The 20,270-nt window shown below is 54.2% G+C and overlaps 4 protein-coding genes across 4 annotated transcripts; 3 read left to right on the top strand and 1 right to left on the bottom strand.

Moving 5' to 3' along the window:
* Positions 1 to 1,160: 1,160 nt before the first annotated feature.
* BBK36DRAFT_1187103 (transcription factor-like protein) lies at positions 1,161 to 3,189 on the top strand (the record flags this gene model as incomplete). The annotated part of the gene is made up of 3 exons (XM_024896521.1): positions 1,161 to 1,556; positions 1,619 to 1,830; positions 1,904 to 3,189. The coding sequence occupies exons 1-3, from the start codon at positions 1,183 to 1,185 to the stop codon at positions 3,187 to 3,189; spliced, it is 1,872 nt and encodes a 623-aa protein (XP_024752758.1). The 5' UTR covers positions 1,161 to 1,182.
* Positions 3,190 to 5,874: 2,685 nt separating this feature from the next.
* On the top strand, positions 5,875 to 10,317 carry BBK36DRAFT_1187097 (phospholipid-translocating P-type ATPase; the record flags this gene model as incomplete). Its single annotated transcript, XM_024896520.1, has 3 exons — positions 5,875 to 9,604; positions 9,693 to 10,147; positions 10,229 to 10,317. Exons 1-3 carry the CDS (start codon positions 5,925 to 5,927, stop codon positions 10,315 to 10,317), a joined length of 4,224 nt encoding a protein of 1,407 aa, XP_024752757.1. The 5' UTR covers positions 5,875 to 5,924.
* A 689-nt stretch (positions 10,318 to 11,006) lies between these two features.
* Positions 11,007 to 11,918, bottom strand: BBK36DRAFT_1156010 (hypothetical protein; the record flags this gene model as incomplete). The annotated part of the gene is made up of 3 exons (XM_024893886.1): positions 11,007 to 11,369; positions 11,465 to 11,575; positions 11,664 to 11,918. The coding sequence occupies 3 exons, from the start codon at positions 11,916 to 11,918 to the stop codon at positions 11,007 to 11,009; spliced, it is 729 nt and encodes a 242-aa protein (XP_024752756.1).
* A 4,997-nt stretch (positions 11,919 to 16,915) lies between these two features.
* BBK36DRAFT_1111259 (hypothetical protein) lies at positions 16,916 to 19,520 on the top strand (the record flags this gene model as incomplete). The annotated part of the gene is made up of 4 exons (XM_024889689.1): positions 16,916 to 17,032; positions 17,246 to 17,581; positions 17,737 to 18,210; positions 18,282 to 19,520. 4 exons carry the CDS (start codon positions 16,916 to 16,918, stop codon positions 19,518 to 19,520), a joined length of 2,166 nt encoding a protein of 721 aa, XP_024752755.1.
* Positions 19,521 to 20,270: the final 750 nt, after the last annotated feature.

Genomic DNA, 20,270 nt, shown 5'->3' with positions numbered 1-20,270 from the left:
ACCTGGTCCCCTGGTCCCCCTGTGCCTGGCCACGCCTCCGAGTACACCCTGCCGAAGCGGTACCTGAGCGGTACCTCTGTGCCTCGGTCTGTTGTCGTCCTCACGCACTCCCTTCACACGATACAGGCGCAGTGCAGACATCAATCCGCCAAGTACCCGAGAGGAGCCCAGCCGGCAGCCTGTACTTTGCCCGTCCGAGCCTGCATGTCAAGCCCTGTGCAGGTCGGCATGTTCTTCGTACCCGGCCGATGGAGGCCTTGTTTGCCCTGAGGTGTTGTCCTGCATGCATGTACTCCGTACAGTACCTTGGAAGAACCCGACCGACTGTCGAGGGACGGTACAGTAGCAGCGCCCCAGCCACAAGCCCGTACCGTACATGACCTCCATCGAGCTCCTGCAGCCACTAGCATCCCAAAGCGGCTGCGATCCCTTCAAGCCCACCATTCACCACCCGCTGCCAGCGAGCCACTCCCACTGGCTGCCACTGGGCTCAACCACTGGCAGCGCCCAGCGTGTGCCCCCAGGCCGCCAGGGGACCCCCTCCCCAACCCACCGCCGCTCGCCTTTTTCTTCCCTCCGCCTCCTGTCCCCCGTTTCCCTCCTCCGTCTCCCCCATCGCCATCCTCGCGGCCATTGTCTCCTCCTTTTTTCCCTTTCTCGTGTGTTCTTCTTTCTTCACGTCACTCTCTTAATCTTCGGCCATTTCGGTTCCCGTCACTCTTTCCGGGACCATTCCATTCTTTCGGCTTCATCTCCCAAAGGCCTGTCAATCGTTGCTGGGTAGACTCCGCTATTTCCATTCGACCTCGCCTTTGTTCCTTGCAAGGGTCCCAGACCACGTTCTTTTCTTTCTGGAACTCGACGCCGTTCTCTTTCTTGGTTATACTCCCTGTCCTTGCCTACCTTAGTTGAAAGCATCAATCATCAGTCGCCAAATACTCACCTGTTATACGAACTCCCCGAGCGCCCATCGCCGCCGCTTCACTCACCCTCATTCTTTCTGAGCCCAACGCTACTCAGCCCTGATTCCGTCGAGAGGGGTTGGCAATCGTGTTGCTACGCCTCGTCTGATTGGGACCAATTACTTCCTCAGGACTCGTCCTAAGCAAACATCTCATCCGAATACAACTAACACGACAATCGATCACGAACGATATACGACCTTGACGCGTACTCATCGTCATGGCTACGGAGATCGAGCAGCCGCTGGCTTTGACGGCGACAGTGGGCACGCCAACCGCTCCTAGCCCAACTGGATCTGCCATTCACCACTCCACGACAGCATCTTCAGACGGTACCCCCGGATCTGCCACAAGGCCCCTTCCTTCTCCTACCAGTGCCAATGGCCAGGCCAATGCTTCGCGCCGCCCGCCGCGCAAAAGCACCCTCACGCAGCAGCAAAAGAACCAGAAGCGGCAGAGGGCCACGCAGGACCAATTGACAACTCTGGAGATGGAATTCAACAAGAACCCGACTCCCACAGCCAGTGTCCGCGACAGAATAGCCGAGGAGATCAACATGACGGAGCGCTCTGTTCAGATTTGGTTCCAGAATAGGTACATATGCTACAACCGATGTTCATCACCGTGGGCGATTTCAGGGGCTGACATTGCTATAGGCGAGCCAAGATCAAGATGTTGGCCAAGAAGAGCCTCGAGACCGGTGAAGACATCGATTCGATCCCCGAGTCGATGCGACAATACCTCGCGATGCAGGCAATGGAATCTGGTAAAGGCTTTGCTGGCAGCTACATGGGACGCACTGGCCTCCTCCCCTTTGGTGGCGGTAACATGCTCTTTGGTGGCGATCAGAGCGCGCAGGGCAAAGTTTGTACGTCGACCCCAAGTCTTCTTCTTCTACCTTGAGTATCTGGTGGCCGCGCAAAGTACTGACCTCTGTCCAGTGATTCATCACCTCACCTGTCGCTCGCTGAGCATCGGCAAATGGACGCGCGTAGGCCAGAACACCATGGATCTCATCATCTTCTACTCCCCGGACAAGTGCACCATGACCTACTACATTAACAACGAGCAGGCTGGGTACAAGATCGAGTATCCCTTCTCGCACATCAAGAACATCTGGCTGGAGAACGCGGACAATGACATGAACAAGTTGGCGGGCATCTTCATTGAGCTCAACCAGCCGCCTTACTTCATGATGGATGCCACCTCGTCAACGACGGGATTTGACTATGTCAGTGACTTCACCGAGGATCAACAGGCCTCTCAATGCTTGCTGCATCATCTGGGCGGCAACCCCAAGGTGCTGGCCAACCAGCTGGCCAAGCTCGTTTCTCTGGAATCGTTCATGAACCGCCACAACCCTCACAGCATCCGACAGGTTCACGCGTATGCCGACCCCCATGCCATCTCTGCTTCGGCGCCAGTGTCTCCCACAGCTCGACCTTCATCGCAGCCCAGCTTTGGTGCGCCTCCCATGGCCATGGCTCAGCAGCAATGGCAAATGGCCAACATGCATTCTGCGGCCAGCATGCGGCCCCAGGGCCACAAGCGACAGCGTAGTCGCTCTGTTCCCGGCCCCATTGACTTCGCCATGTTCCAGAACCAGCCGATGCCGTCTTTCTACATCCAGCCTCCTGGCGAGATGGCTACGCAGCACAACCCCAACATCTACGCGCCAGTGCCGCAGCAACCCAACGTGGCACACAATCTGAGGATTGACACGCAAGCAGGCTTTGGCCTGGACATGCGACAATACCCAATGTCAGCCACGACTGCGTCGCCTTCCGAGTTCCCCCCGAGCCCGGGCTTCTTCCCTCCTGGCCCCGAGACCGCTCCCTTGGCCCCGTCGAATTACAGCACTCCCTATGGTAACGCGTACCTGTCGCCCATGGTGAGCGCTGAAGCCAACATGCCCACAGCCATCTCTCCGCTCCCCTTCAACGGCCCCACCGAGCCATCGATCGTCGAGCACTCCCCTCCCATGTCGATGATGGGTCGTCCTGGATCCTCGGACATGTACCTGGGCCAGGATGGCTCGTGCGCTGTTTCGGATGATGGCGCCAGCTTGAACGAGATGTATTCGAAGCACTCCATCAACATGCCACTGCACGAGCACTCGCCCGGGAGCTATGTGCAGCACTCACAGGCTGATATCGATATGGATCAGCTTGTCCACTTTGACGCCGTTGATCCTGCCAGCCTGTCGCCGGAAACGATGCATCGATGATGTGACAACGATACTTGGTGACGTTTCTGGCTGCGTGCTTCTTTTGGCCGTTTCGGCGCCCATGGTGTTGTTTGGAATCCATCATTACAGCGGGAGGGCGTTCTTTGGTGAACTTATACCATTGGGATCTACATGCTATCTCGGTTACAAGGCATCTTGGAACTCATCTCGCGACACATCCATTTCTGCCACATCTTCCACTCCCCTTCGTTTTTTTTGTTAGCTGCCACCGGCGGCATAATACGCTTGGCTTGAGCTACTTACATGCCATCACAAATGCGGCCATGACGAATCTGCATGACGGTATCATTCTTTAACATCGGTCATGCATGTCCGGTACAGCGATCGTACGAGTCATTTTTGCGCGTGGAGATTTTGCTCAGTCATCTTCTTTTGTTCATCTACTGCCCGCGCATTTATCTCTTGTCTGCTTGGTGAAATCAGTGGTTGGATGCACCACATCCATCTACTCCATTGTCTGCTTCTTCATTTCCCTTTTCCTTCGTTGTTGCCTATTGTCCGCCTCCTCTTCCGGCCACCCGATGCGTAACTGCCTGGGATATACACAGCCATGTCGCATCCAACGGAGCCTAATTTCCTTGTTGGCGCATATCATTAGCTATGGGAGTTGTTGTTTCTTCTTTGTACTTTCATACCCACCTTGACATGGGTTGCAGCCCCGGAGGTGGTGGCCCTGTCAGATGGTGTTTTTCCTTGTTCTTTCGCATTTCTGTTTTCTTGGCTTTCTAATGGAAATACCGAGATGTCATAGGGATATATGGTGTAAGAGGTGGGAGACTTGTTTAAAAGTAAGGTATAGTGATGTGGCGGGGGTGTCTAAGAAGCGAGGAGGTAAAGACCTCCTCGAGAGTCGATGGCGAGGGAGAAGCATCGCACTCTTTCGACTATTGGGTAGCTGTAGAGTTACCGGGAACTGGCATCGCATGATTGCCAGCTGTAAGCCTTGCAATAGTACTCTTTTGATGTTCAGACAATTGGTGCTGGCCCTTTGTGTATAGACTGGTGTATCCTATTGGTGATACTCTGTACCCAAGTAGGTAGGTTGGTAGGTAATAGAGAAGAATTTTGGACTATCACGATATCACTCGACCTTGTGCTACTCAAGCACTGCGCTTTGCCACCACCAGGAGGGTAACACTGCTTGGTAAGTGGGAGTGAGGATCAGTGGCTGAGGCTGAATGGACGTGCCATGTTGATACCATGATCTCCAAGGTCCACACTGTTGACACATATCTGGGCCGTTGAGCGCTTGACGTGCCAATCACAAGGTACTTTGTCCCAGAGAGGGAAATCTGGGGTGACGTGGATTAATACGAGTGAAACTTGTGATACCCCGGTGCTTACAGCTGCGATGATGCATTGATTCCATAGGCATTTTGTTTACCTAAGGAAATTATTTCTGATGAAGCTGGCGCACTTGTAAAGTTGACCCTGTCTACATAGGTACCTAGATAGGATCGAGCAAGCGTTCTCAGATACTACATGTATTAGTACTACTGGTAAGGTATAATATCCCGTGGGGTCTCCGCAATTTGAAATCGAAGCTTAAACCGACATGAATCGCGACCAGACCCAGAGACAAGGCTTGAAGAGGCTGCGGTGGTACGTACGGCAGAAGGGGTTACATGTGAGGGATCTACCAGGAGCTGTTTGGCAGGGGAAGCAAAGCCTCGTTGGGCCTCGTAATGCGGGTGCGTCATGTAAGCCGTGGCTCGTCTGCAGGCGTCGAATCAGAGGGCAGGCGAACATTTACATGGGCATGTACTAGCAGACGGCCTACGAGTATTTTTAGCATCCTTGTGTGAAGAAGTGTTACAGCATGCTCTTTGATTTGGTGTACTACACGAGACGCATGCTTGAGGCGTATACCTATGCTAAGGCATGTGCTGCGGCTAACGGGTCAAGTCCATCGAAACTCAAGGCAAGGCAAGCATCGGTCGGATGATTTGGGGCCGCTGCAGGTGTGACGTCTTGCCAAGTCGGTCGAGCCTTCTGGCTGCGAGGATGCGAGGCTTGTGCCCAATCCTGCAGCCGGGATTTTGAGCGTCTTTGCCCTCAGCTTGATTCTCCTCCATTCACATTCCCAAGCATCTATGCCCTCGTAATCAATATCTTATCCGGCATCTCTTTTGATATGGCTTTCGTTCCGGACCCATGCTAAGAGACAGTTTTGCTCTCATCATCCTTTCGACGATTAGCCCCCAGCCTAAGCCGTCGCGATGCATCGTCCGCGGGCCCAGCCGCCTCCGCCAGAGGACCGCGGCCACGCAGACGCCGATGACACTGAGCGAGAGATTGTAGTCACAGAAACCGGTCGAGATGACGCTGAATCCAACACTTTGCTGTCGGCCGAGGGCATCCCGCCCAGAGTTGCCGGCCCCAGACGCTCTCACACAGAGCCCGTTGTGTCACTTACCATGTCGCAAGGGCCGGAGAGACCCCAATCAAGACCGACATCGAGGCCACGATTCCAGGAGCATCTTGAATCGATCCACGGCCCATCCGAGTCGAACATGGCTCAGGACAGGGACCTGAGCGAGGGACTCTTATCTACCGCACCGACACCCGTTAAACCATCCTCGATCCACGCTGTCAAGGAATTCGGGCGGAATAGGGCCGGCAACGGAAAGGGGAAGAAGAGGCACTGGATGCTTAGTTCTGAGTGGAAAGATCACGCCGCAGCATATGCTCAGAATGTCTTCCAGAAGGTCGTCATGGAGACCATTCTTCGTCGCAAACCGCTTCTACCTACCAAAGATGGGCGTCATATCCCCCTCAATCCCATGAGCGTTGATCCAGGCGGCCTGATAGACGAACGCAGCAACAAACCGTATATAAACAACTTCATTCGCTCCAGTCGCTATACAGTCTGCAACTTTTTCCCGAAGCAGCTGGTTTTCCAGTTCAGCAAGCTAGGGAACTTTTATCTTCTTGTGATGGGCATCCTTCAGGCAGTCCCTGGTCTGAGCACTGTCGGCAGATGGACGACCATTGCTCCGCTCGCTGGCTTCGTCGCCTTCAGCATGGCCAAGGAAGGGTACGACGATTACAGGCGATATCAGCTCGACAAGTCAGAGAACCGCAGCATGACTTGGGTACTGGCACACGGCGTGAGAGAAGGGAGAGAGAGGCCTCGAATGTCGGGATGGAGGAATGCCTTGAAGAGAAGACGAAGGAGCGGCAGGAAAAGGCTTGGAGCGGATGACGAGGACATAATCGTGCAGGATATCCAAGAGGGAGCCCTTGCCAGTCTGGACGAGACGAACGATTGGATGTATGTTCAATGGCAGCACGTACAGGTTGGAGATATTGTGCGCCTCCGCCGCGACGAACCGGTGCCTGCAGACATAGTGATGCTTCATGCCACGGGGCCAAACGGCGTTGCTTACATTGAGACAATGGCCCTGGATGGCGAGACTAATCTCAAAGCCAAGCAAGCCTGCCCTCTCCTTGCGGAGAGATGCGGAACCGTCGACGAGCTCCGATCAGTTCAGGCCACAGTGGTATCCGAAGACCCGAATCTCGACCTATACAGCTACAACGGAAGGGTCACTGTCGACGGTGAAACCGTACCCCTGTCGATGAACAATGTCGTCTATCGCGGTTCTACGTTGCGAAACACCACAATGGCCATTGGACTCGTGATTAACTCGGGAGAAGAATGCAAGATTCGCATGAACGCGAACAAAAATATCCACGCAAAGAAACCAGCCATGCATTCTACGATCAACAAGATGGTCCTGTTCCAGATCGCGATTGTCATCTCCCTGGCTGTTGGATTTACCATTGGATACTACACCTGGGAGAACAAGACAGAGGACAAGTCGTTTTATATTGTCCGCAGCGGCGTTTACGACGGAAGAGTATCGTTCAAGCAGATTTTCTTTGGGTTTCTCATCATGTTCAACACCTTGATTCCGCTGTCTCTATACATCAGCTTGGAAGTGATCAAGATTGGTCAGCTCTTCCTGCTGCAGGATGTGGACATGTATGACCCAGTCACGGACACTCCCATGGTGGCGAACACTACGACCATCTTGGAGAACCTTGGTCAGGTCAGCTATGTGTTTTCCGACAAGACAGGCACGCTGACAGAGAACCTGATGCGGTTCCGAAAAATGAGCGTTGCTGGCGTGATAGGACTCCACAACATGGATGCTCAAGGGGACGAGGCGGCTGCCCCGAACAAGAGTGACCGAGCAAAGGGAAAGCAGCCCATTTCAAGTACGCACGCAATGATGGCATCGACACAGGGCCAGGGCGACAATGAGACAACCACTCTGGGTCCGTCAAGGCGTGCCTCGACTGCTTCTCATCTGCGGACAAAGACCGTGGCCAATTCACACAATGAAGCTTCGTATGTGAGAACCGAAGAGCTGCTCGAGTATATCCGTCGTCGGCCCAACACCCCCTTTTCTGAGAAGGCAAAGCAGTTCTTGCTTTGCATAGCCCTCTGCCACACATGCCTGCCCGAGACCAACGAAAGCGGAGAAATTGAGTACCAGGCCGCATCTCCTGATGAGCTGGCCCTGGTCGAGGCGGCACGGGACCTGGGCTATATACTCATTGACCGGCCGGCTCAGTCCATCAAGCTGCAGATGCAGGATGCAGATGGTGTACTGCAAACAGAAACTTACCAAGCGCTGGATGTGATCGAGTTCAGTAGCAAAAGGAAGCGAATGTCCATCATCGTTCGCATGCCTGACAACCGGATTTGCGTCTTCTGTAAAGGCGCGGACAACGTCGTCATGGCGCGCCTAAGGCTTCGTCAAGTGGCTGAGCAGAAGGCGAAAGATGCTACTCGTCGGGCCAGCGTGAGAAAAACAACCGAGCAGGACAAGGCAATTAAGCGCATGAGCTCTCAAATCAGCAGGAGGGACTCACAACACAATAGCTTCAGACTTGCTCGAAGCAAATCGACGGTTGGACTCGAAGGCTTGAGAAACAGCATCAACTTGAGGCGTTCTATGGACCTCAACCAGCTCTCCCAGGCAGAAGGGGTAGCCTCATGGCTGCACAGGCGAAATACAGAGGAGATGGTGTCTCCCAGGACTTCGACGGACGCGCAGCGGAACTCTAGGAGAAGCTTGGGCCGTATGCCGTCGTTTGACCAGAGGGACTACATGGGAGATGACGACGAGAGGATAGACGAAACAGTGGCTGCAGATGAGGCGACGATATTTGAAAGATGCTTCCAGCATGTAGATGATTTTGCGGCCGAGGGCCTTCGAACACTGTTATACGCCTACCGATACATCGACGAGGAAGCCTACGCAGAGTGGAAAGCCGCATATAAGGAAGCGGAGACGAGCCTAGTTGACCGCCAGGAGCGCATTGAAATAGCGGCTGAGCAGATTGAAGAGCAGTTCGAACTTGCCGGCGCCACAGCTATAGAAGACAAGCTCCAGGACGGGGTCCCGGAGACAATCGACAAGTTGAGGCGTGCAAACGTCAAGGTGTGGATGCTCACTGGCGACAAGAGGGAGACTGCCATCAACATCGGGCATTCGGCGCGAGTCTGCAGGCCATTCTCCGAGATATACATCCTGGACGCCTCTAAGGGCAAGCTACAGGATGCTCTGATGACGACGCTGACCGAGGTTGCGCGGGGGATGGTGCCTCACTCTGTTGTGGTTGTGGACGGACAGACGCTGGCCGAGATTGATGCTGATGAGGACCTTGCTGCCTTGTTCTACAACCTGGTCGTACGGATCGACTCTGTCATCTGCTGCAGAGCATCGCCCTCCCAAAAGGCGAACCTGGTCAAGTCGATAAGGAAATTTGTTCCCAAGAGCATGACTCTGGCTATTGGTGACGGCGCCAACGACATTGGCATGATTCAAGCTTCACACGTGGGCATTGGCATCTCCGGCCGCGAGGGTCTTCAAGCAGCGAGAATAGCCGACTATTCCATTGCCCAGTTTCGGTTTCTGCAGAAATTGCTGTTTGTGCATGGCCGATGGAACTACCTCCGGACTGGCAAGTATGTCTTGGCCACGTTCTGGAAGGAGACCTTCTTCTACCTTATCCAAGCGCAATTCCAGCGGCTCAACGGCTACACAGGCACGTCCCTATACGAGTCGTGGAGCCTCACGCTCTTCAACGGTGCGTTTACCTCACTGCCGGTGATTTTGCTGGGGATCTTCGACAAGGACTTGCGGCCGGAGACGCTACTGTCGGTGCCGGAGCTGTACACCTTTGGGCAGCAGAGGAAAGGGTTCAACTTGCTGCAGTATCTGGGCTGGATGACCATGGCTGTTGCGGAAAGCGTAGTGGTGTTTTACTTTGCGCTGGAGGCGTTTGACAAGATTCTGTTCACCGAAGATAATGGGCTGTATGCGATGGGAACGATATGCTTCAGCGTTGGCGTCATCTTCATCAACGTGAAGCTGCTGTAAGTGATCCGCACGACACGTCTTTTCCCTTCCTCTCTTCTTGCACAGAACGAGGAGCCTACAACTGATACGGACTATCTCTTCTAGGATACTCGAGTTCCACAGCAAATCTCTGATCCCGCTCCTCGGTCTTGCCATTGAACTCACCGGCTGGTTCATCTGGAACCTGGCCCTTTCGGCCGTCTATCAGCCAACGGTCAGTCCAATGACAGTTAGAGACGACTTCATACAAGACTTTGGGCGCCGACTCTCTTGGTGGACGACGTTGCTTCTTGGACTGGTTACACCCCTTATCATGGAGTTGGCTGTGCAGGCCATCCGTCGAGTGTACTGGCCCACTGATCAGGATTTGATGCAGCGCGTAGAGAAGGACGCCAACTCGAAGGAGATCCTGAAGAGATACGCTGCGGACGGAGCTGCGGACCTGGAAGCTGGGAATACACGCACACAAGGCATTGAGCTGGAGGAATTGGGACTGCGAATTGCTCAGAGAGAGGAAGGCGCAACGCTATTGGCTGACCATGATGGGGGGGTAGAAAGAAGTCGGAGTGCTGCTGTACAGCCTGTGAGCGCAGTTCCGAGGAGCAGCTTGGGGGATCTGGGGCAGAGAAGGTCGGTGAGAGTGAGCCATGACGATTATCGGCCGCCGAGGTTTACGCCGCCGGCGGAGGAGAGAGAGAATCCGCTGGAGAGCGTTGAGACGAGGAGGTGAGGCAGAAGCTCCCTAGATGAAAGGGGAGATGAACTTGGCAGAGAGATGAGATGAGGATCCTCTGTCTTTACGATTTCACGACTTTGAGAATATACTGTAGAGTTTTTGGCATAGCGGTTTCTCTCGTGGGAAATTCATGGCTGAACGTGTGCTTTTGGCTCTGATGGATGATATGAGATATGAGATATGAAAGCATGGTTAGGTTGTCAGCTAGCTCTAGTAGAATATCGAGTTACCTTTTAGAATTACGACGGGAAAAGTTAGGCCGTTATGATATACCGTTACCTTTGCCTAAGATATCTACGATGACAGCAACAGCGGTGAAGCGTGTCTTGACCTCTTACAGTTTTCAAGACAGACTCCAGAGGGGGATACGAAGCCCGAACAACACGAACACGAACACGAAAAGCATCCTCAGCACCTCCCTCATCACCCGCGGCTCTCATCCACCCTCACCAAGGCCTTGCCGCTCGCATGCATATTCCGCCCAGCCTAGCGAACGCCTCCACTGACGACCTCTAATCGCCAGACGCTTGTCCCTGATGAAAGCGGGCGTGGCCCCCAACCCAGCCGGGCCGGCGATGCGCTGGCGGTCCTTCGAGCGAGGGGCTCCTATCATGGGCACGCCCCCACCAGAGACAGCCTTGCGCCGCTCAGTCAGCGGGATGCGGGCCGGCGTTCGTTGCGCCTCATCTGCCAGACGGCGCGCTGGAAGCTGGGGCACGGAGGTAGATAGGCGAGTGGACGTGGAGGGACTGGTGGCCGAGGGTATCGATGACGGCGTCGAAGGGAACGGAGCGGAAGCGGCTGGCGAGATGGGCAGAGAGTTCGATGTGCTCGTCGTCTTGCTGGTGTTGGGTATAGTTGATGACCTGGTCGGCCCCGAGGCGCTCGACCATTCGGGCGTTTCTGCCGCGGCTGATGCCGACGACTAAGGCCCTCGGGACCGAACAGTCCAGCGGGCTATCTGCACGACCATGATGCCCGATGCCGCCGCTGGCCGCGTTGACGAGGATACGGTCGCCGGGCTTGGCACCGGACTCGGCGAGGAGCTGGTGAGCCGTCATGGCGGTCAGGAGGCAGCCGGTCAGGAGGCAGCTGGCCGCCTCGGAGAAGGGGGGGGGGGGGCCGAGGGGGGCTTGCGGACGGCGAAGCGGGCCGAGGTGGCAATGTATTCGGCCAGGGTGCCGGTTCCGGTCGGGAGGGCGTGGCTGGCGGGCAGCATGACCATGGCTTTGTTGCCTTTGCGGACGCGAGTCTAGGTGCTTTTTGTATGGGTGGTGCTGCCGGAAATCACATCTGTGTTGGTATCTTCGCCGTTGCTGGCCTCAACGTGAATGTCATACGTCCTGGACGATGCCAGAGCGGTCTATTTCCAGTAATCCGCATGCCTTGCTGCGCGGGAAAGCAGGTATGAGAACCATGTGGAGGATGGCACCGACGTTGAGGTCTGCGAAAGCAACCTGAATGAGGACCCATTCATCTCGACGAACAGCTTCAGGGGGACAACACTGGGAAGGGCCGGGATGATGCGAGGGATAAGACGTCGGAGGGGGAGTCGCGCCCAGGGAGAATGTCCAGGCTGACAATGTTGTGCCCATGACGTTGATGTTTGTTTGCAGTTGCCGCTGTCTGATATAAGGGCGGAGAGCTCATCGTGAGTTTCAACTTGCATCCTTCGCCTTCTCTGAAGGGAGGTCGTAACCGGTGGCGGGCAGTTGTGTAAACAGACAGCGAGAGAGCGAGAGATGAACGAGCTATCAGCATTGGAACCACATGGTCAGCTTGGTCTTGGTCACGGCCAAGGCTTGGGCTGAATGAGGATGAAAAAAGCTTACTGAAGAGGTTGCAGCAACTTGCTGCCAGCTCGTATGTGGTGTTACTTACGAGGTAGAGAGCAACCCCTTCGGAAATCCTCTACCGTTCTTGCTGTTCTCGTACTTCCTCTTCCTCTTCTGTTCTCGCCATCTTGTTCACCCCAAACTGCAACAGCCTATTACCACAATTGTGTAAGCTATTGTTGTGAGGTGGCTTCGAAAGTCTCAGAAATGGCTTGGTGGGCTGGGGCAAAGGGGCGGTACAAGCCACCACATGCAGTCGACGCAACGTTCTTTTCTGTCATCACGAGTCACATTCAATCTAGGGCGCGTGCCGCTGAAGCCACTGGAGGCTGAAGGTATTAGCTGCAGTAATAATAGAGGTTCAAAAAGGGTAAACGGCAGCGGCTTGTTAAGCTTAAACTGAGGTCGCTGGGAACCAGGTAGCAGTGAGAGTGTCTTTGACTCCTTGGTAGGGAAAGCTGCAAGGTATTAGGGAATCCGCTCTGCATCCATGTCGCTGTGCGAGTACTTGCATCTATACTCACCGCACCATTGCTGTGGGTTATAGGAGATGGGCTTCTGTGGGTCATTGGCTTCTCGAACGTAATTCTGTGCCTGAGAGCCCAGATACTACGCCGGAGCAGGCTCCGGCATTGGAGCATTGGAGCCTGGAACTTGCCGTTTGTCACTCTTGGAGACGAGGGGTTTCGGATTCTCAAGAGCCTGAAACTGCGTTCTGGACGGTATAATTTTGCTGCCTATCAGGCATCAAGAATCACCGTCATAAACCCAGTCAACGACTATCTCGCAGCAGGCACCGCAATTGCACTGGCAGTTAGATCTGATATGGTTCGTACATCTCGCCTAAGCGGGTGAACTGTGTTCGCGGTTTAAGTGCCGGTGAATGCTTGAAAACTCCGCCATAAGGCCCGAGAAGGGGAACTCGAGTAAGCGCGCCGGGCGACGGACCACGCACGGTGACGACTCGGTATTGAAATGCCGAAACAGACGGGCATAGGGTTTGAATGTTCCAGAACACTCGGGCGGTATTGTTTGCACATCCAGCGCTCTGGCTATGTCAGGTGTTAGCCGGCTCCGAGGATTCACGTCGGGCTCGTCGAGAGCTAAGAAAAGACCGATTAATTTCGGCTGCAGCATCCCTATCGGGGACTCTGCCGTGATCCCTCGGCCTTTCCAGCTGTCACAGACGTCATCGAGTTCTCGGAACAAACCACGCATGTACCCAATTTGCCTGTCAGTCAGTAGGTAGGTGTGGTAAGGTAGGTGGTGGTAGCAATAATGGCTTGTGCTCGGGCAGCATTCCAACTTGTGCAGCGGCAGCTCTTGGTTCCGGGCATTTTATGCATCAATGTCCCAATCAGAACCACACTCTGGGCCGCATAGATATGATGTAGCCCTTTGTAATCGTAGCAAGTCGAGTCGACACCAATCCCGTGCGCCATGTTTGCCCGCAAAAGGGCCCAAGCCAAGGCCAAAGCATTAGCAGCCGAGTCTGGTGATGTGACTTAGTTAGTCCAGTCCTCCGCAGGCCATGGACGTAGTACGGACGTTGCGGACTTGCGCAGCGGATTCGTGTGGGTTTATCCGACTCTCGGACGACGGCAAGGACCCGAACCCCGGGCCGCCTCGATGGAAGCGTTGGAGACCAGCAGCCGCGCGCCCACATGCTGGGACTCATCAACTGTCGACACTGGCTGGCGGGTTGGCGGGCTTCCTGGAGGAGCGCTGGCGCCACGCCGGTTTCTGAGAGGCGTCGATAGAGGGGTCGTAGCAGCGTGCTTGGGCGACGTCAAAGCCGACAAACGAGCCCTTACTGTTGGTCAGAGTCCAGAGTCCAATCGGAGTCGCCCTGAAAAGGGTCGACTGGCGCAAGAGCATCGAAGAGTCATCCCGCGCTGATCTCGGCCCACGTCCCATCGCCTGTAAACGATGGAAACGAGTAGTCGTTGAAAGTCTGGAGAGTCAAACTTGGTCACACGGCCAGGCCAAGTTTTCTTTAGACAAAGGCTGCGATGGCTCGGCCGATGCTCCCTTTGTCACTCTCATCGTTCGGATCCGATCCGGCTCCTAAAGGTTCCGATGCAGCATCCAACGCTCTCAGGTCGGCCGTGAATCCATGAACGAGATACACCATAGCATCGCCGAGCATTCCTCAACGAGCAGGAGCGCAGCAGCCGGCCGGTGAAGTCTTCCTCAAAGGGCCTAACCGGAGGCCTTGCTGGAAATGAATGCTTCGTGAAGTGACCCAAGCCACGGCCACGTATCCCGCGTATTGCCTTGTTCACGTCGCAGCTCCCACAAACAGACGAAGGACCATCAATACGCGCGGCGTCTAACCACTAGCACGGCCTTCATCAAAGCAATCTTGCTCCTGTTGCTCCTGAAATCAAGGCCTGAGTCATCAGTGTTGTAGCCTAGCCCTTCAGCTGCGCACTGCCACGCCTTGGGTATCGCCAAATCCCGTGTCCCCCTGCAGACCCTCGGGACTTTTCGACGTCTGTCTGATAATTTCTCGGGGTGTCAATGGTGATCCGTCACAAACGCAGGTCCGGAAGAAATGAGCCATGACGACGTCTGGATTAGACTTTTCGGCTTACACGTACTCTTGATGCTCTTGTTGTTTTTAGAGAGGAACCGCAGGATAGGGCAGGGCCAAAAGAGGGTTGGTTGAGTCACCCACGCACCACAAAAAAGCCCATCTCCACCGTACTCCGTACCTGAGGCAGGTTGTCGTTAATTGGAAGTTATACGACTGGTCGGTCGTATGGGAATCAAGTAGGTAATCCAGCCAAGGTACATAGAGGAGCGGTAACGGGTACGGTACACACACAGTAAGATAGCCAGAGGCAGGGCTGTTGTGCATGAAGCGAGCGAGAGTGGCCGTAATGGAGCAAACAGGTTGTACGGAGTTGAGGCTTGTATTGAGTGCAATTCAATGGAAGCGTCAGTTCTCGCAGAGATCAAGGGTAAGGTAATTTGGCTGCCTGAGGCAGTCCCTTACCTCGTAGCATTAACCTTCAAGTACCTGACATGTACAGGAGAACCTGAAGTCAGGTATCAGTAAGAAGAAGCAGGTACGTGGGTGTATATAGCTGCCTCGTGCCTGCTGATCGCCTGCGGAAACAAAAGCGAGCGAGAGGAAGGAATGAAGGAGAGGAAAAAAAGCTCAATTCCGCTTCCTTCCCTTCTTAAGACAACCTTATTACCTTGACTTGTCTTACTACTGTATCATTAATCAATTCATAGTCCGTCTTTTCTTTTTCTTGTCCTTTTCACCACCATCATCGTCTTCCGCAGAAGACTCTTCTGTTCTGTTCTTCTCTTCTACAAGGTATTCGCCCATCATCTCTTTTGATACTCGGCCTCAATCGCCCTACTTTTACACCTCCGGCCCCCGCTGCCAAGTTCGCCGCTGACCAACCAGCCGCGGGCTTCAGCCAGCTGCTCTGGAATTTTCTCTCCGCGGCCTCCGTCTAGGCATAACGGCAGCGATAGCCGAGTACGCGAACCTCGATTCCGTTGCAAAGGATTGACGGCAGTGATCCGACAACCCGCTGCTGAGAGCTCACACCACGTCTGGAGAGGCCCTGTATTTGTTCTGCAGCTGCTTGTACTTCGCACGAGTGCCGCCCACAGGCACACAAGGCCACTGATACTACAACGCACACGATCACACGCACGCTGCCGCCTCCCACCAGCTCGGTATAGCCCGCTGCCGCATTATAAATTGCCTTGTACCTGGCGTCAGAACCGCTAGGCCCTGACGTCGGTCGCGCGCGCACGAACGGAATAACGGACATACAGCCAGCCACCTTGTGGCAGCTCTGGCGCTCAGCCAGTCTATCACTACCACCTTGTCTCCAAGCCCACGACTCTTCTCTCCGCAATTGGCACCCTCACGGTGCTGCGGATCATTCCAGCAGGAAGCGGAAAGAGAGGGTCTTCCAGCAAGGCTGCGGTAAAAGGACCACGGCTTGCGGAAGCAATTCGCAGAACATTGAGCAGCCTCCCGTTGCCGCCACCGCCGTCTCCGCCACCCGGATACCTGACCGAACACTGTCGTCTACTTAGCTGTGCCATCGAGCCCTGTTTCTAAAAACTAACCCACGGCGTCTTGCCTCGCATCCGACAACGCACGGGTTTTGAGTCTGGTATCTCATTTCTTGGTCCCCAGCTTCATCTCCACCACCGCCCTCCTTCAATACGCGTATCGGGAACGGCCACCTAGGTCCGTTGTCCGGCTCCCTGGCTTGTCCGGACAGAAGAGAACTCTCCGGTTGCACTTTGTTCAGCACGCAGGGTTGAGTCTTCGTCCGTACCCCCGTCACTTCAGCTTTTCTCAGAGGGCTTCCCGCCATCAGCTCTTCGTTGCTCGATCATTTACTGCGACTCCTGACACCGACGTGCTGCTTCACACAGCCTCTTGCCCCTGTCTCGCAAAAAGCAGCTTTGTCAGGCAGCACCCTTTCTTCTTCTTGGTTCGCTATATCTGTTTTCTTCGTCGTGCTGTCTTCACGCGCTGTTGGAAACTCTTTCTCGTTCGCATTCGTCTGTGCCTGGAGCACTCGAGAGCTGTTTTATCTTCTTTTTGCTTTCCCCTTCCCTCCTTTTCTTTCTGCTTGGCTTACCCCGTGTGGATTATTTTTCCCTTTTTACCGCTCTCATCGTCAGACTTCGGGGTTTGGCTACGACCCGATCTTTAACACCCCACGTTCTCCCCGCTGGTGACATGTGAAATCACCGGCGCAAACTTGGACATGTCGTCAAACGCTTCACCAGGACCTCACAAACACCCCAGAATACTGGCTTGTGTATTGTGTCAGCATCGCAAAATAAAGTGCGACAGGAATTCACCATGTTCCAACTGTATCAAGGTGCGCAATCCATTCCTTTTCTTCTTGGCTTGGTAGCTCGTAGCTACCCGGACTTACTCGCATGTGCTGTCAGCTGCTCTTCTTCCCAGCTTTGGCATTCAGCCTCAAGCCTGCCGTGAACATCTTTGAGGCGGAAATGGAAAGAAATCAGCGGCTTTCAGCTCGTTGCGTACCAACTGTATCATAAATCGCAAGAAGCTCACATTGCCTCAGGCCAATGTCACCTGCACGCCCAGCACCCCGGCGCCAGCTCGCAAACGCCGGCGCCCAAACCAAGATCTCCAGGAACGTCTCGCACGATGCGAGGAACTGCTCAAGCAGTATGCAAGTGGATCGGTGCCGATACCTGCTCCCTCTACTGCTCAAAGGCCGTTACCACCTTTACCAGCAACGCCCTCCAACCCCAACTTGCCAGCTTCCGAGGCTCCCGTCGCCACGCCCGCCAGCCTCGATTCTACGCAGTCTCGTAATCCAGGCGCTCTCATGGTCAAGGAAGATGGCAACGTCCGTTTCATGGACAGCTACATTTGGGCTAGTGTGTACGACGAGGTGAGTGAAGCCATAACATGTGCGCTGGTCGATATGAGCCCTGGTCCGAGCCGAGGGTCATGAGAGCAGCCCCCCCGCTTTTCCATAACTTCTTTTCGTTGATATTCTTGTTGGCATTGCTCTGCAATGGATGCTGATTTGAAGGGGGAATACAGCTCCAGAAAATGCGAGATATTGTAGAGACGGATGATCCAGAAGAATCGAGTCTCTTGGGCTCGGACGAGCTCACTCCAGACAACAATGCAGACCTCGTGCTTTCTGCCGACGTGTTCAATACGAACATCGACGACCTTCAGCCCGACCCTATTCACGTTTTCCGGCTCTGGCAGCTCTACCTCGACCGCGTCAACCCCCTGTTCAAAGTCATCCACGTGCCGACTCTCCAGCCTTTGATAATGGAAGCAGCGACTAATATGAGCGCCCTGCCTCTGCACCAACAAGCTCTTCTTTTCTCCATCTTCGCCATGGCGAGTGTTTCGATGACTTCTGCGGAGAGCATACAAACAATCGGCATGTCTCGCGAGGCCGCGATCCAGAGATTCAACACAGGCACCAAAGCATGCTTGATCAAATACAGCTTTCTCAAAAATTACAACATGACGACGTTGCAAGCCATCGTGTTGTACCTGGTAAGTCTATCAATGCTTGACACCCCACCCTGATCTTGCCACTTGGACATTGCCGTCTGATACGCCTCCAGATTTCTCTAGAAGGGCGGTATGACAGACATGCGCAATGGGTCATCAGCGGAGTCATTATGCGTATAGCCCAGAAGATGGGGTATCACCGAGACGGCTCGCAACTCAACTTGACCCCTTTCGAAACCGAGATGCGCAGGCGTATTTGGTGGCAGATCATGATGCTGGATGCCAAATGTGCCATGATGTCTGGCCTCAGCCAGTCGTGGATGAATGCCAGCTGGGACACCCGGAAGCCCTCGAATCTGAACGATGCGGACCTTTTCCCCGGCTCGACTGAGCCAGTCGTCGAGCGTGATGGCCCTACGGAAATGGCCTTCAGCATTGTCCTCGCAGAAATATTTCGATTCAAGATGGAAACAGACGGCTCCAACGAATCCCGCGACTTTGAAGCTGCCATAATGGGCCAGACGCTCAACGACAGCGCGGATCCAGAAAACAACACCAAAGCGATTTTCGAAAAATTCCGAAAAAAGGCTGAGAAATTGGAAGAAAGACTGATGGAGATTGAAAAGAACATGATCGACGTAAGGGCAGGCAATGCCCACGTTGCGGCGCTTGCCATTCGGCCAATGCTCACTCATAGGTTGTCGGAGATGCTTGTGCCCATCCAAGAACAGCCAGAGTGGGGAACTGAAATATTCGGCCCCAAAGACAATTTCTTCAAAGTGCTGCTGATGATGATGGAGCATAAGATGGAGGCACACGAGCGGATGGTTGCCGCCGGCTTCCAGTGGTTCATGAGGTTCCACTTCCAGCTCGATGCTTTCGCAGTCTTCACGGGTCTGCTTCACGATCGGCCGGTGGGAACGCTGGCGGACCGCGCCTGGGAGGTTATGCGCAAGATTTATGCCAATCACCAAGAGTTCTCCGACATGACCATCAAGCCGCATGCAGCCCAGGCTCAATTTGTGCTCAAAGCCTGGCGGGCGCGGGAGCTTGCCTATGCCCAGAATGGGCAGGTGATTGAGACTCCGAGCTTCATCAGCCAACTCAGGGAATTGGTGCCGTGCAACGATTCCAAGTCGTCCGGGCAGTCTGTGACGTCTCCCACGACGACGGTGACACCCCAGCAACAGCCACTCATGGGGTTTAACCAATTCCTTGGGGGATATCTTGATGTTTCCACCGTGAACTGGGAAATGTTTGGGGAATTCCTACCGAATAGCGGAGAGCAACTTTCCACCTCCATGTTCGATGGATATTCTATGGGCAACCTCAATATGGGCAACATGGGCTAGGGGCCACCTTGACCTAATCCCGATTCACATTTTGGACAAACAGGGGGCGGCGACAAAGACAACAGGGCGTCTGTATGCATGAGCGTTGGGAGTTGGCCGGAATGCGGGGTGCATGGTTGATTGGAGAACAGGTTTGCTTGGACCAAAGTGCCGGACCTCTGCATCGGGAGCACCCTTTTCCTTTTTCCTCTCGGAGGTTTTATTTTTCTCACTGCTTTCATCTCCTCTAAATGCTTCCATCACGGGCGTTTGGCGTCGACATAGAGTCGGTCTCCTCTCTGCGATTGGCATGGATTGCCACAAACATAATCATGCTTCTGTTCTAGTGTCGATATATGTAAATGTCGACACGATTGCTTGTACTATCAAATGGAACCACTCCTACGGCTGTGTATTTAATACCTTTGCGTATTTCTCTCTTTTTCAACAGCACATTCGCCCGTGGATAAGTCTCAGACTTGCCACTGTGTGATTGACATTGACGAATCATAGGATGTGGGAGGATGTGATTGTGCACAAGAGGAGGGGATTCGCATATACTAGGTATATAAAGCTCTATTCTTGTGCTCAAATCTAGCAGCTTCTGCTCCTTGAGAGCTGAACTTGGTCATACACAAATTTGAATATGAGCAGTGACTCGACCGATGCTGAGTAAAAACATTCAAGCTGTAGCACACTGAGGGCTAGTCAGCCCATCGTTGCGATGCCGTGCTTGGTTTGAGCATCATCGTCTCGTCTCGTAAGTTATAG

The sequence above is a fragment of the Trichoderma citrinoviride genome, assembly GCF_003025115.1.
Source record: "Trichoderma citrinoviride strain TUCIM 6016 unplaced genomic scaffold BBK36scaffold_2, whole genome shotgun sequence".
NCBI classification, from domain to species: domain Eukaryota; kingdom Fungi; phylum Ascomycota; class Sordariomycetes; order Hypocreales; family Hypocreaceae; genus Trichoderma; species Trichoderma citrinoviride.
Note: the sequence above shows the minus strand (reverse complement) of the source record. Positions and strands in the feature narration are given on the sequence as shown.